General features: G+C 39.3%; 1 protein-coding gene across 2 annotated transcripts in view; it reads left to right on the forward strand.

Annotated features, from left to right (window-relative positions):
• plch2a (phospholipase C, eta 2a) overlaps positions 1-16,874 on the forward strand; it is a 100,782-nt gene that overhangs the window by 65,605 nt on the left and 18,303 nt on the right. For both annotated transcript variants that reach the window (XM_050064758.1, XM_050064759.1), the window contains exons 11-19: positions 343-498; positions 3,247-3,345; positions 6,416-6,516; positions 6,970-7,058; positions 7,973-8,155; positions 8,384-8,491; positions 9,443-9,567; positions 11,143-11,227; positions 15,498-15,644. In XM_050064758.1, coding sequence (XP_049920715.1) covers positions 343-498; positions 3,247-3,345; positions 6,416-6,516; positions 6,970-7,058; positions 7,973-8,155; positions 8,384-8,491; positions 9,443-9,567; positions 11,143-11,227; positions 15,498-15,644 — 1,093 coding nt within the window. The remainder of the gene's footprint in view (positions 1-342; positions 499-3,246; positions 3,346-6,415; positions 6,517-6,969; positions 7,059-7,972; positions 8,156-8,383; positions 8,492-9,442; positions 9,568-11,142; positions 11,228-15,497; positions 15,645-16,874) is intronic.

The raw sequence follows: 16,874 nt of genomic DNA on the forward strand, positions 1-16,874 counted from the left end.
ACTGTGTGAAGAAATGGTTGACATTCCTACACGGTTCATACTACATTTTTGAAAAAAGCCTTAAATGAAAGCTGAGAGTCTGCACTTTAAGCAGGTATTCATTGTTTCATTTAAAACCCATTGTGGTGGTGTACAGAGCCAAAATGACGACAACTGTGTCATTGTCCAAATAATTATGGACCTGACTGTATATACTGTATTTATAAAATGCAGTTGCCTGCTAATGTGAAATATCTTCAGTCTTTTTCCAACATGGAAAATGTAAAAAAAAAATTAACAACTCCCACCAGTTAGGAACTGCCCAAACTTTCTTTCACCATCTTTGTAACTTTTCTCCTCTAGACGTCAGCCAACAGGAAACAGGTTGAGAACATGGCCAAGAAAAAGCTGGACAACCTGATGAAAGAGTCCAAGATCAGAGACAGAGAAGACCCGGACAGCTTTACCATTGCAGCCCTCCCTCCTGCTGGGAAGCCCACAGACAAAGCTGGCTCCAAGGTATTCCCAGACCTGCTTATGAACATGCTAAACATTTTCATTTCAAAACATATCATGTCAGGATATTTACTGTAACGCTGTGTTGAAGAAGTGAAAGTCAGCCTTCATCCATTTTAAAGGGAGCCAAACATTGAACTTTATCATTTCCACTCTCCTCTTCCTGTAGTGAGTGTGTGAGTGTATTATGACTAGACAGCTGCGAGTTCAATTCATATCCCTGGGCTTGCTGCCATGGTGTGTATGAGTAATTGATTAGTAAGTGTAACTGGATATGAATACATTATTTGGATAAAAACAGATAATTCACTCTGAACAGATGCAACAAACATCCAAACTTGTGTTTAAATATGTATTTTATATAAAGATGCTCTATGTTTATCTGTCACCTGCCGAAAAGCCTGCATTCAAAAACTCTGCAATGAATCATTTGTTTTTACCATTGACTGTATAAAACAATGGAAGGAACCACTGTGACATCACCCATTGATTTGTGGACTTTTTGGAGCCAAAAGTGACCATATTTGGACAGTTGAGTGGATATAACTCTTATGCGTGCATCTAGCTTGGTAAGCACCAGTGGCGGCTGCTGGTCTTTCAAACAGGGGAAGCTCACTTTAAGTTTACATCATAAAATTTGTCATATTGTAGCGAGGCAGTAACTTATAAAAGGAACATTTAATTGAAGCCGTTTTTCAACCACACTCATGCCATAGAACCACAGCAAAACACACCTCAAAGATCTTCAGATGGGTTTAAACACCTGAACTGTGGTGAAAATGAGCTATATCGCTTGTGGAAATAAGGAACTCCGGACGGCACTCTGTCAGAAGACTCCACTCACAAATATCCGCATGGGACTGAGCTCTTAATGCGACAATGCCGCTGTGTATTTCCAAAGCGCTGTCAGTCACAAAGGGGTTCCGCCTTTCAGGCAATTCCTCCAATCATCACGCATACACAGAGCATCCTCTCCCACCTACCGCTCCATTAGGTCCCAGGGAAGCTGAGCCTCCTTGGAAGTGATGATTTTGTTGCATTTAACCATGTCAAGCTATCTCGCCAGAAAGGTGGACAGATAACGCTCCAAAATTACACTGAATTTTGGCTAGGGAAAAAGGAATATTTATTATATTTCAAAATGGTGTGTTTAAATATGTCTGCATACCAAGGTCCTTGGAGTAGCCTAAATTGAATATAACTGGGAAACTCAGAGTTGACAGCCATATACACATTTTGACCAATATTTTTTTATTAAAGTAACCCTCAAGATCGAATGAATAAACAAAGAAAAGAAAAATGTGTTCACTCATGATTTGATCTTGTGTTTTATTATTATACAGTAAGTTCTTGAGTCAATCTTTACTTTAACTTTTCTCTAATTATTTATTAGAGGGTATTTTTGGCCCAAGACACACATGTGACTACCTCTGCTTCTCAAAATAAGGAAACAAGGTCTTAACACAGAATAGGCCCAGATACCAAATACAGAAAGAAATATAATCAATTGGATTATATTCACAGGAAGTATAAAATTTGCATTCTTATATGCATAGTGATTTTGCCCCTTGTCCATGGTGGGTGTGGATGAGGAGCCCAGTTTGGAAAATGTTGACCCCTTGGCCCCTGCCTATATGTCCTAATGGCTGGCCTCCTTACACCTATACCCTGTGAATCATGGGTTACACCATGGTTATATTACCTAACCAACACTGTTGCCATGGTGGTGACTCGTCAACAGACAGCACCCACCTGTCACTCAAAACAGCAACTTTAAGCCTTAATAAAATGTAAATAGGTGAGTTATATATTCACTCACTCTACTGTTGTCATGAAGGGAAAATTGCATGACATTTTATCATGAACAGTCCAAACCAACTTAGTTTTCATTGGGGGGGGTCCCGTCTTTCCAATCAGCAGTATTTAAAGGGAACCATTGTAATATGGCCCAGTGGGCTGGTCCAACTAGTATTTTCATCCAGACCATAAACAATTACATAGCCTTTATTTCAAATTACTTTTTATGTGCTTTTCTTTAGTTTCAGTTCATATATAGACTGCTTTAGAATTTGATTAATTTAGGTGCAAAGATCAGTTATAATGTTATTTGGTATTTTGTTACGTGTGAATACAGATAGAAATGCAGGTATTTTTGTGAATTTTAGTCAAGTTATAATTAACACTTTTCATCCCATTACATGGGTGAGGATTAGGGTTAGTTGCTGTGTGAATGTGTGAGTTGCTGTAAGTGTGAGGCAGGGCACTGCTGGGACAAAGGGTGTGGAGCTTGTGGTTGTTGTTTTTCCCTCAATAAATGTGGCACCTAATGAAGTACTCTTCTCCCAATCATATCATTTTCGATACTCAGCCTAGTAGCATGGAAATATCTCTTTCACACTGAAACAGAGTCTTTCAGAATAGAATCTATTTTGCTCAGAGTCTTTTGATATATATACTGTATTTTTTTTGTCTCTCCTCAGTTGTCTTGTTTTTTTTATTTGTATTGATTAATGAAGCAAAGACAGCCCTGCACACCTAATTTAATCTAACTGCAGATCAAAGAAGACAGGTAGGGTGAAATGATTCATTTTTTAGAGCAACCAGTTTATTCATCCCAAAGCAATCCTGAAAAACAGTTCAGTCAAATTCATTGTAGAAATGCGGCACAAGCATAACATGTCACAGTGATTTTCATTGTCATTATCAGCGAAAAATGTGTCCTGACAAGAACATGCTGCTGTCTTCTTTCAGGGTAAAAGTGAAGACGGGACAGACACAGCAGACGAGGCTAATCCCAGCAACAATAAGCGCACAGGGCGTTCCTTCATGGGGAGCTTTTCAAAACGCAAGGTTGGCCTTTTATTTCAACTCTTTTTGCTTTACTCTCAGTCTGTATATCAACCCAATCTTCCGTCTGTGGTGAGAACAAAGACAGGAAAAATGATGTACAATGCTGATAGAATGTCACTAACAGGTGTCTCTGATTAATTTGATTTGAAAAGAGCAGTGTTAGGGGCCATGCACATCACGTTTTTTGCGCCCTCAAATTCATTGTTTTTAATGTAGTTGTGCGGCAGGCATGCTCAAATGCCAGAGCAATGCCGTTGGGGTGTGTTCGCATTCACCAGTGCCTATTTTTCAGGGCACAATGATTCAGTTCAACTTTTGGAGTCATGTGATGAGGAGCAGACGGATATCTTTCCCTTCCTCCATAAATATCAGTCTGTGATAAATATGGAGAAGAAGTTAATCATTTTGGTGCAGGGCTACCAGAGGACACCTTGAACGGCAAACAAAGCCAATTACGACTTTTTCTATTACAAAGTTTAAATCCATGGAGGTTTTATATTTGTAAAACTTTCCTTGCGGGTATTCAGTGGGCCGCATACCCCTGAGGTAAACCTGAAGCTGGAAACGTTTTTTGGCATATGGGCCAGGCAACCATTCTCCTCATGTAGGTATCATCTAGAGGTCTGGTATCCAGATTTAATTGATAGTAGGGATGTAACAATACCAGAAACTCACGATACGATATTATCATGATAAAGAGTCCACGATACGATATATATCATAGAGAAAATTTATTGTTAAAAATAGCTATTTTATTCAAAAATAGCTATTTTATTCAAAAATAGCGCATGTACACTGTACAGCATGTTATTTTTAACTTGGAAGCGTATCATAAACAAATCAACACACAGCTGAACATGTGCTTTCATTTCCCCCCTATTACTGCTAGGCAGGCAGCCATTAAAGTGCCATAACAAAGTCATGTCAATTAAAACTATAGTGACAGAACATGAAAATGGAAACATTCAGTATTTTTTAACCTACTCTGAACAAAAGTAGTGTAGTACTATTACTAGAAAGTCATCTGAATGACATCAAATTATGAGGATAGAGTAGTCTTAATATTCATCAAATATACAGAACTTAGAACAATCAGACCCTGCAACAACAACAAAATTAACAAATTAGAAATAATGTAAACTCAATAACACACAATCCCTCACTCACAGATACACAGAGAGACACAGAGAGAGAGAGAGAGAGAGAGAGAGAGAGAGAGAGAGAGAGAGAGAGAGGTGGGTAGAGATGTGTGTAAAAGAAAACCAAAATAAATAAAGCCCAGCCATTTCCCTGGAAGTCATAGAAAAACTCAAAAACACACATTCACTCAGTTTGTTCACGCCAGGTTGACAATCTTGACATCAAGGAGACCCTAACACTTTCTCAGAACAGGAGATGAGGAGAGGAAAGCTCTGGTCCTGCGCTTTCATGTGATATGCGTGGCATTTCTGTGCGACCCTGCATTCGCGAGTAATCCATCCAAAAGTAATGTGTGTGCAAAGCTGTATGAAAGCTTTGTTATACATTATTTTAGTGTAACTTTATCATTTTTTTTCGCTGTGAAAACATTGGACTACCGACAAGTGCTTGGTCTTGTCGGAAAGCCACGATTCCGCTGTTTCACGTGATATGTGTGGCTTCTCGCTATGACGAACGGTCGCGGAGAAAATCCACAGAGAAGAACAATCAATCTCCTTACTTTTATTCGCTGTTTCCTCCGGTCACGCACGGGTCAGAGTCGGAGGCTGAGAGGCTGAGCTGCACGAGTCTGCTCTCACCTGCGCGCGCAGTTGCATGCAAAGGATTATGGGGAATGTAGTCGCACAGTCATATTACCGGCTCTGTAGGAGAACGCAGCTATATAACTACTGTGGCATTCCCACGACGGTATCGAGAATTTATTTTATCGCGACACCGCGAAATTCGACATATCGTTACATGCCTAATTGATAGTACATCCACGATCCAAACACACACAGAGGGAGCTTGACTTCATTCTCTGCTCAGGACACCATTACTTCACTCTATCTTTGTATAGCAAATAGTGGTTTGCTGTTACTGTATATCTATGCTCTAAATATTGTACCAAGCGCCTCTAATTACAGCACTGAAATGAAGGAAGGTTCTAGGGATGTACAGTGTTGGATTTTTTTGCCGATGTGCAGATAGATAACAACTTATTTGGTCGATAACCAGTACTAATATACCCACTTTTTTCACCACATAAGTTAAGTGATCATCAAGTCGCTTATGTAGTGGAATTAACATCATATTATGCATGCATGCCCTTATTGTGATGGACAACCAACAGACGGAGACATTCAATACAATACTTTTTAGTGCATGTAATATTAATTCATTTTGCAAACTAAAGAAAATGTATGTGGGCCGATTTTAATGGTTAATTTTTAAAGCCAATACAAGGTGATACCGATGACATGCCGATGTCATTGTGCATCCCTACTCTTTTCCTGTTGATATCACCCAACCACAGATTGGTCTACTGCATTAAAACTGAGTTTAGTTTGTTCACAGAAGAATAGAGTGGAACCTGATCAAATCCCACAATTTCCATTAACTTATTAAGTGGAGGAAGAATGCTACTAATACTTAAGTATTCAAGGAAGCAGCCACTTGACAGTCAGAATGAAGTAGCATCCAATGAATGTCTGTGAAAATACAACAAAATAGTTATGTGGTAGATTTCTTTTACTTATTTATAACTATACAGAGATGGTTTTGTTCATTCAAGGCTTTTTACAGGTGAAATACTTTTCTGTATTGGATGTTGTGGACTATAAACTTATTAGACTTTGTTTGTTTTGCTTAGGACAACAGTTTTGGCCCCTGTAATTTAATCATGATTTTAAAAAAGAAAAACTTAGACCAAATGATTAATGAAAAATAATCTCAATAATGAAAATAATTAAAAGGTGCTGCCATAGCTTATTACTTACTTTTTAAAATTAAATTTTAGCCATTACTAATCATCATTGGAAGCCTTTTACACACGAAGAGAAGTCTCTCAAGGATTCTTTGGTACCTTACTTAAAAACTCTTTGTTCTGTAGAAAAAGACAACCAAGCTGAAGAAGACATCAAGCTTTGAAGACACAGATACAGACCAAGAGAGTACAAGTAGCGCCTCCCGTGCCCCCTTGCACCACAGCAAGTATGCTGTACACACACACACACACACACACACACACACACACACACATACACATACACACACACAAACATACGTAAACACACCCTTTTAGTACAGTCGGTTTTACAAACACAGAGTGTGTTGTTGTCCCCATGATGTATGGTGTTAACACAAGAAAGTAAGTTGAAATTAGTTTTGATGTAAATTTTTGCACTTGCGTATATGAATAAGTGCAATAATTAACATCAAAGCTCATATAAATATGATGGATAGATGTTCATAGCTATATTTCAGCATTCACATGCAACAAAAATAAATATGACATTACTGTTAAGTTCATCTGTAACATGAATTTGTTGTGTGTGTTGTATTTTGTTGTTAACTGTCATACTTTATGTTATCTGCCTACGCTGTTTAGATGTATGTGATTACCCATGTAGCATTTGACCTTTGTTGAACTTTGTGACCTCACAGAAAGAAGAAGACCATGAAGTTATCCCGAGCTTTGTCTGATCTGGTCAAATACACGCGTTCTGTGGGTCTTTATGATATCGAGGCACAAGGTGAGCAGTTCTGTTCACTCTGCACAGTTGTTAGCTTTTCTCACACAAACAACTGAGCACTGCTAACCTGATGCTGACTGCAAAATAGGGACAGTGCAATATATCTGTGCTTGCTGGTGACTTTCAGTTGAGAGTGACTCCTTGATTAAGGAATAGATGGCATTTTAATATTTCAGATATAACGAAAAACATATTCAAGTTTTGGAAGTTAGCAGCAAATGCTTTGTCAAATTCTTCATCATGTTTACTTAATCATTATTCTTACATCTGTAGTTGCCTCATATACCTGTAGTTACCTCATGTACCGCTATGTAGATACATTGACAGTTTCAGCAAATATCGTAAAAAGCTATTTTTTCTTTAAAAAGTTACCAACTACAACATTAAAGACGCTAAGATGCTATACTATGCAGGATTTTCCTAAAAATCAATTCCTAAGGTGTGTGGTGGTGTATTAATCTGCAGAGTATCTGCCCTCTTTTTGGATTTTTTTTTTTATCATCTTTTTATTTTGCTGTGTTTGGGACATTCCTTGGCATAGTGCGCAAGTGAGGTCAGGACTTTGTAAAAAGGGAGCCACAAAAAGGGCAGACACGGTGCTAAATAAAACACAAATATAATGAGGCAGAATTCCAAGTGGACGAAGCTTGTTCCAAAACGAGAGCAAATCTGGGGTTTGCTTTCAGGTTGGCTGGCAATACTGTTTACACACAATAACAACAGTTTCTGCATAATATACCTTTAATCACAGCACTGTAGCTCCATTATACCTTTGAACAGACAAATTTGTATAGTGTTGTCTATCAGCAGTTTAATCTTCAGAACTGTCAGGTGAACCCTACTTGATAACATTTAAACTGAATTAATGTTGCCTGATGAAGAAAACAAACGTGTCTTTGTGTTGACCCTGTTAGCTAACTGCAGCTGGCAAGTGTCATCACTCAGTGAGACCAAAGCCCATCAGGTGATGCAGCAGAAAGCTGCAGCCTTCATCAACTTCAACCAGCGACAGCTCTCCCGTATCTACCCTTCCTCTTACCGTGTGGACTCTTCCAACTTCAACCCCCAGCCCTTCTGGAGCGCCGGCTGCCAGCTTGGTATGAGCTAAACCCAACCCACCATGTGCTTCATCATCATTGGATCCAAAGTGGTCTTACATGATCCACGCTGCTGCCACTGCTTTTATTAAAGTTTATTTGTCAAGCCTGAATGAGGCTGTCACTAAGCTGAAGTGTTGTTGCTGACCCTTTTCGTTCCCACAGTAGCACATTAAAGTCAAACATTCATCCTGCAGACGATAATGAGTTGAACTGCTTTGATTTCAGTTGCACTCAACTACCAGTCAGAGGGCCGGGTCCTCCAGCTCAACAGAGCCAAGTTCTACAGCAATGGCAACTGTGGCTACATTCTCAAGCCTGCCTGCATGTGTGAAGGTCAGCATGTAGAAAAAGATTTATTCACATTATTTTAGTGAGAAATACAGAGTTTGTTTTAACATACACCTCAGGAATACTTCAGTATTGCCATATCAGTTTTGCACTGTCAGGTTTGAAATCCAGTATGTTTAGTGGTCCTGCTTATTTTGATGATGTGTGAGCATTAGAAAACTGGTCAGGTACTGCAGTGGGGTTAAAAAACTGCCTGCCCTAACCACTGGGGGCCTCTATAGGCCCTTTTGAAGCAGAGTTACAAAGTGCTTTACATGACAACAATTAAAATAGACAAGACATGAAAACAACAACTTTTGAAAGAACTAATAAAATCCTTGATAAACACAACACTCGATAAAAGTATGTTATAAGAAGGGACTTAAAAGAGATAACTGATTCGGCTGACCTGATTTCCTCGGGAAGATTGTTCCAGAGGCTCGGGGCCCTGACAGCAAATGCTCTGTCCCCTTTAGTTTTCAGCCAGGCCTCTGGAACAGACAAAAGACTTCTGCCCGAGGATCTCGAAGAACATTCTGTCATGTACAGTACTAAGATGTCAGAGATATAGCTGGGAGAAAGACCAAAAGTAATCATTAAAATCTTAAAAATCTATTCTTAAACATATTTTGGAGCCATTGTAAAGAGGCTAAAACTGGAGTGATGTGATCATGTCTCTTGGTTCTAGTTAAAAAAACTTGAAGCTGAATTCTGTACATTCTGGAGTTAATCAAAATATTTTTTAATCAGGCAAGAAAGGAGCCTGTTGCAGTAGTTTCTACAAATGTATCATTCCAGAAGAACATGGATTGTCTTATTAGTTGCTGTTCAAATATGATTACTATAATCAGCAGTGTAAATGATCATGATGAAAATGGTAATTTTGGGAATTAATAATTCAACTACATAAGCAAGGGATCACAAATAAACAGAGTACTTCCTTTCTTTCTCTTGCAGGTTCCTTTAACCCCAACCTGGAGGACCCGCTACCAGGTCAGATGAAGAAGCAGCTGGTGCTCAAGATCATCAGTGGGCAACAGCTGCCTAAACCCAAAGACTCTATGCTAGGAGACAGAGGAGAGGTATCATAAATATATACATACTTTATACATTAAAACTATATACATGCCCAAAAAAAAAAAGGAAAAACATCACAACGTCTCCTAACTGGGTGTGACACGAGCAAGCGTCAGCGACTAAATCAGTTTGATTCTGTTGTTTTCCATTGGGTTGTCCCAACTGCCCGCGAGCAACACGACACAGTGTAATGCGGCCCCTAGCACACATGGGATGTGTCGCACTGCTGCCCCTAAACAGACAACCATTCAAAGGTATTACAACTTTTACTGAAAGATCTGTACCTCTTCCTCCTCTACGTTAACTTAAAATCAAGCATGGACACCCTTAATAAAAGTTGATTTCTCACCTGAGGAGCCAATCTCTAAAGCTATGATTCACCAGGCAATATCTTTTTGTCCACTGTCTTTATAATGTCTGGACTGTGGATCATTCAGCTCGGGATATTGCTCAACCTCAACAAGTCTCTCCTCATCCATTCTTTGTCACACACAAGACAAAGCAACAGCTACAGAGTTCTCTTAGCATCCATGGTGAGGAGAGGAGTCGAGCTGCCATAACAGCAGAGAAAGGTGCCATGGGACGGTGCCTCTAGCTGCCACTGGTGTACGGTTTTACATTGAAAATGATTAGGGCCAATTTTTTTGACGCGCCTGTTTGCTGTGTTTTGGCCTTAACGCTCACATCCAGTTAGGACATGGTGTCAGGAGAAATATTGCAGTATGTTACGCTTTTTTGCTTTTTTAAAACATCAACTACACCTTGATTTTGTGTTTTATTTAAGTGTTAAAATCTTTCAGTTTATCACAAGAGTTGAATAAGTAACACCATTATTCTACCAAACTGCTTTATGCTGACTTGTTAAATAAATTCTGCATTGCAGAAAACTAACGGTGACAACATAAAACGGCAGTGAATTTAAAATGGAACTTTTCACATATGTGAAAAAGTAGTAAAAAGCCTAGAATGTCTCCAGAGGGAGCTTTGTGAAGTAGGATAAATGCCCTCAAGTGATGATGTCACTTAGGTTAGCATTGGTTGGCTCTGAATACTGCAACTTTGAAAAGTAAAAAAAAAAGTCTGAACATGTGGCATTAGAAAGGAATTACCTCTGTAGCTCGCTGCTCATTTCTGCTGCAGGCTACATTAGCTGCTACTAGCATAACCAAATCTGATAATACTGAAAAGGGAACTCTTTGTGATCAAGTTGTTTTGTGGGCAAGGTCCAAAATTAACGTTTGGCCTTTTGGCTGGTAGATAAGAAAGAATCCCCCAACCAAGCATATTTTTTTTCACGGGCAAAATAATATATATATATATATTTTTTTTTTTGGTTTGACATATTAGTGTCTGTAAATGTCATTGACATGATAAGGTATTATGTTGAATACAATACAGGCCAAATCAAAATCTGGAGCAAAATTATCTGGAATGGTGGTTTTACACCATAGTTTAAATCAGACTATTCCACAGTTTAAAAAAAAAAAAACGCTAAACGGATGTGATCATTGAAACTTTCCATCAGAGTGAGAGGTTAGTATGAAGCAACAACTTGACACTGTGTAACGTCTTTCTGTCAGATCATTGATCCCTTCGTGGAGGTGGAGATCATTGGCCTCCCAGTGGACTGCTGCAAGGAGCAGACCAGAGTGGTGGATGATAATGGTGAGTTGATGGAGGTGTGAATTATTCAGGTTCATCTTTCTTCATAAACTTCAGATACTTAGCGATCAAGCCTGCCTGTTGCCATAAAAATACTCCATATTAAGTAAGCAATGGTGACTTGATACTGATCAGATTCTACATTTATAGAGTTAACAAAAGCCTGGTGTGCTGTAAGACTGCTTCCATCATACCAGCCTTTTTCTGCATGGCACGGGACACAACCAAAAGTTAACGCAGTAAGATTTCTCAACTAAAAGTCAGACATGTAATCCAGGTTTCACATAACAGAGTTTGACCTTAATCAGGCTGCAGTCCAGTCAAAATGATTCCATTATCCACCCAAAAGTCAGGCAAGACTGACCAGTTGTCATCCATGACATAGAGTTAATTGCACTCAATTTCGGGCTATCAGAAATAATCAGTATTTATTCCAAATGACAGAATTTACCTTATATTAAATTCATCTCGAGGCACCATCCTTTGAAAAGCGGAAAATGAAATAATTTACTCTTAATACTGGAGGTTGCTACTACGTTCTTGACTCATAAACAGTGATACTTCGTACACACAAACCACATAAGTAAGTTCCTTAAGTTCCTTTCTTAACACTTTACACACCAGAGTATTATTTTTAAGTTGCCAGCTACCACCAGCATTTTTGATTATATTCATTGATCTTTCGAAACCCACAGAATAATTTGTTCTATGAATATGTAAACAGTATATACATGAAACGAGACAAGAGACCCTCTATTTTTAAACAGAAAAAACCCAAACATTTTATTCTATCTTATTCCATGTCTTTTTTTATTAACACTTGAATTTGGGGATTTTCATGTAAAAAAATAAATAAATAAAATAAAAAACATTTTGGACAAAAAGCTGAGAAAAATGCGTTTTTGTCAAAGAATGTCATTTTCAAGAAAAAAAAACAATTTCACATTTACATTTTTTTTTTTTTTCTCATTTCCTTACGTAAGTTTGGATTGTGTGGCTTGGACAGGTCGGGCTCCTCATAATAGACCTAGGCTATGGAACCAACTACTTATCACACCTGACGGCGCCACTGGCCGCGCACATGTGAGTTGTCGACGGTGACAATGTGTGTGTCGGCTTCGTCGGGTGTACCAAGTGCAGCACGATGCTGGTATACGACAGCAAAAAGACAGGGACCTCGACACTTAAGAGACACATGACGAAGGCTTGCCATGGATAGAAAGATGAGAATCAGCCTTCAATGTCCACATTCGTATCCTTAAAAAAATGTCCGGTTTAAATCGGGCTCGGGCTCATAATTACAGTTAAAGGGACGGGCCGGGCTTGGACAGAACATGCACGGGCTCGGGTGGGGTCGGGCTGGATTTTTTGGGTCCGATCTAAGCTCTATTCTTGGTCCAAACAGGATTCGGCATACTAACATCTGCACGGCTTGTGCAACCCTATACTTTCCCCGTTGCTGTCGGCATTTTCGTGCAGTTTACAAGCTACTACATTTCCATAAACAACATCTTCTTCTGATTTCCAGTGGATCTTCTTTGTTTGTTTTTTGACACAGCAGTGCTGTTCTATTTCACAAGATATGTAACTGCACCCCTCCCATCTTATACAAGTGAAAACACTGATTGCCGGAATATCTTGTCAATGGCAGGAAAAGAGTTAAGCTATTAACTACATATAAAATTAATGAATGAATGCAATGAATACAGCAATGAACAATTTATGACTAAATAAGAGTAAATCAGTGAATGATATTTGGGCGAGATGTGTTAACTTTTGGAAACACAGGAGATCATTGAGTGGATTATAACTTAAGCCCTTTTTAAACAGGAATTGTGCAAATTTGCAGGAAAGCCCAATCGGTCTTTTTCAGCATTGGCAGTATAAAAACAAAATCGGGGAGTGTGGTAAAATGCCCTCCTACCTACTTTTTTTTATACAGAATGCACCTTGTTCGGGGCAATGGGGGGCGTGAGCAAGTAACAAAATGTCAAGCTCAGCGTGTGACGTAAACAGTGACGTGGGAGGGAAGCCGCGACTAGTCAGTCCTTCGGCGATTCTCTCGTAAGTTGGCCCGTTCTTCATCGTTCCTGTCATCTGACATTTAATGGCCTCTTCGTTTGCCAGGACAAGGAGGGCGCGCAATTCCTTGTCTCCCCAGTTGCTCATCTTTACAGTGTCTGTCAGGTTTGCATTTCCCTCTTGCTACTAGCTGCTCGCTAATTCCTGCTATCAGCTGTTTCCTGTTTATCCACAGCCAGTGGCTCACATGTGCAGCGTCATCAACAGCTCCTCCCACAAGTCTTCAACTGCCCCTGCCGTTGCAGAAGGCCACCTCGGTCTGTTTAAACTAAAAGGGTTCTGCCAATATGACTACCCAAGGAGGCTGAAAATTGGGCACCTCAGATCAACTCGCCAGTCCGGCTTTGTGTGTCTAAACGCTTGCAGCTTGCCGGCAAAACGGCCCAACATTCGCGGAAAATCTGGCAGTGTTAAAGGGGCTTTAGACTTAAACAATTGGAATTGACTAAAAGTACTGTTCAGAAGCTGAGAGGTTGGGAAGCACATGGAAAAACTCCTGAAGCAATTCAACATCATTACTATATTGCTGGGAGATTCTGCTTATGACCCAGTCTAAGGACCCATTAGCTATCAGTCTGTAGACGATAATCCACCTGCGGCAACAGCTAATATTTCAAGGGTTTCAGTGTAGCCAGAAGAAATCTGGGCCAAGACTTCTTCCTCTGTGTGCGTATTGTATCTGTAAGCAGGTATCTGCATAAAAATGCAGATAAATACATTTTTAAAACAGCTACATTGTCATCAGTTAGATGGCACATTGTCTGATGGGTTCTAGGATTGTATTCCAGCCTCTTTAGCTCTCTACATGGACCGTTTACCAGCAGCTCCAGTGCTAATGGTAAATACTACTTGGATTACAAATGGAAGCCAGAATGCTTCCAGTATCAAAACCCTGTACCATTGCCTACAGATTCAGAGTTTCAGATATACTACAGTTGAATTCAGAAAATTTAGAGTTTAAGATACCCAGAAAGGTTACTAAGATATCTTTAAATGTACTCAATGAAAGAGTTCTTTAATTGAAAAGATCACTTGTCAAAACTACATTGAAGAGACTTTACATTTGACCAGTAATAATTTAAATGGAGACATCTGGAACTGACATTTTGGATAGGCAACATTGACTTGAGAGATGTCTTGAGTTAAACTTTAGACAAGTCATAAATGCATTGTAGATATCTTTAATGTGAATGCCATCAGTCCAATAAATGATAAAAAAAAAAGGCATGGTGGCTTCTATGACCTCATCATAGATATCTTAATTGTTTTTCTTACTAATTACAGGTATCGTAACTTAAAAAGATGCATCATGACTAAGTCAAAATGCATCTGCGGATGTCTAGAATCTAATCAGAGATCCCGTGATTCAGTGATTATCTCTAAATGTTAACCGCAACCTATTGAATGTTGAAATAGCTTGCCAGAGCAGAACACTTTGCTGACCACATCGGTCAGGGATTAAACAGGCTCTAAACTTTCAGCTAAAGAGGGCAGCAAAACACTGCTTCACAGCCTGTTGTCAAGTTAACTCTCTGAAACTGAGGAATCTAAGAGCAGAATCAGTTAATTTCAGTGGAGTCACTGGCCAGTTTGTTGTGGATACATGAGGTCCGCCTGACTAGTGACTGCTTTTACTACTGTTTGCTGTGAACTGAGTCACAAATGATGTCATGGTGTTTGCATGAGGAAGGCTGTGGTTTGTTGTGCTTTGCCTTTGACATGTGATAACTGTATGTATGTGCTGATTAGAGCAATGCATTGGTTGAATGTCACTCTGTACACTTTGCGTTTGTGTGTTTGAGATGTCTGGGTTCTGATCTATAATTGATGAGCTCAGCATGAGGAGATGTGCACAGGCAGCACCTCTCAGTCTGCTCTCTGAAACACACACACACACACACACACACACACACACATAGATACACACCCTGAATAATTGATGAGTGCTGAATTGCTCTGTTGCGGACCATTCACTCTCTCTGCCCTCTGTCTCTATCACTCTTTCGCTTCCTCTCTATTTATCTGCCAAACCTCTCCTCTCTTCTTATTATTTGTCACACTTTCTCTTGCTGTCTCTCTTAATTTTTCTTCTTTTCTTTCCCCATTCCTCTTTCCTCATCTGTGCTCTTCTTCCCCACCCCTACTCCATCCCCCTTCTCCACCCCTCCCTCCTTTCTGAACCGTCCCATAGGGTTTAACCCAATGTGGGAGGAGACTCTGGTGTTCACGGTCCACATGCCTGAGCTTACCCTCGTGCGTTTCCTCGTGTGGGATCATGACCCCATAGGCCAGGACTTCATCGGCCAGCGCACCATAGCCTTCAACAGCATGATGCCAGGTAAGACATGGTGAAGCACTTTTAGATGAAACTGATGGGTAACCTTCACCTCACCCGTGTCTTACACAGATCTTGATCACCTCTAAAAACCTTGTATTTTCATTTTGATTACCATGATACAGTGATATTATTTCCATAGACATGAAAATTGTATTTGCTGAGAATAAGAGAACTTCGAGGGTGCGGTGGAGGTTGATTAAAAGTCAGGCATTGAGCATCGTTGCCACTCTCTTATATGATTCCAATGATGCAACTTGATTCAAAATATTTACTTTAAAAATGATTAGTGCTATACCTGTCAAATAGGAAGAACCATTTTGGAATAATTCTGAGACCAGTACTGTTTGGTACACCATATTATTAAGAATAAAAGAAGTTTAACATTTTGGAACATATGCTCATTTGCATTCTTTCAGACAGTGAGATGACAAGATGCAACCCAATCACCAGTAAAAATTTAGCATTGTACGTTTCTGCAATCTACAGGATTACATTACATTTGCAAGTTATTTTATAGCTTAATTAAAAACTTTTTATTTTTAATTTCATTTTAACCTTTATTTTTCAACAACGCTGAGTTTAATGTCTAGCTAAGTTTAGGCACAAAAAACACTGGGTTATGATTAGGAAAAGATGATATTTAGGCTTGAAATACCATTTTGGAAGCACAATTTCTCCTGGAAAAGCAGCAAAAAACAGTCTCTTCTCAAGGTCATTGGAGAGGTTACATTAAATTGAAAATGTTCTAAGCAGCTGCATCATATAGCTTGATTAAAGTATTAGCTTAGGCTCACATTAGTAGATACCCAATATGAAAGGTTAAGGATCTGATCCCAAAAAACCTTTGTTGGGACATCCCTAATGCATACACAGACAGATAAATGTAAAAAAAAAAAAAATGAAATAATTTTTTGAGTGGTAGTTACTGTTGATGTTGGAATATTTTTTTTGAAGATCAACAGTTTAAACATCTGCCAAACGATTCTCTGATGCATCTTTGCTTGATACTTCTTGTTGAAGAACATCTGACACCTGAGCCAACTGAGCAGGCCCACAAAAACCCATACTGATCAAACACCATAAAATAGCTCTGTAGCATGAAAAACAGCAGTCTGAATTTGTAGCACAAACACTCAGGTATGTACTAGCCTGATCTCAAAGTCACACAACTTTGGCATTTACAAGCAACCATGTGACCAATCCATACAGACTCCGACTTTCACAACTTAA

This window comes from Epinephelus moara, chromosome 16, assembly GCF_006386435.1.
Source record: "Epinephelus moara isolate mb chromosome 16, YSFRI_EMoa_1.0, whole genome shotgun sequence".
Classification (NCBI taxonomy): domain Eukaryota; kingdom Metazoa; phylum Chordata; class Actinopteri; order Perciformes; family Serranidae; genus Epinephelus; species Epinephelus moara.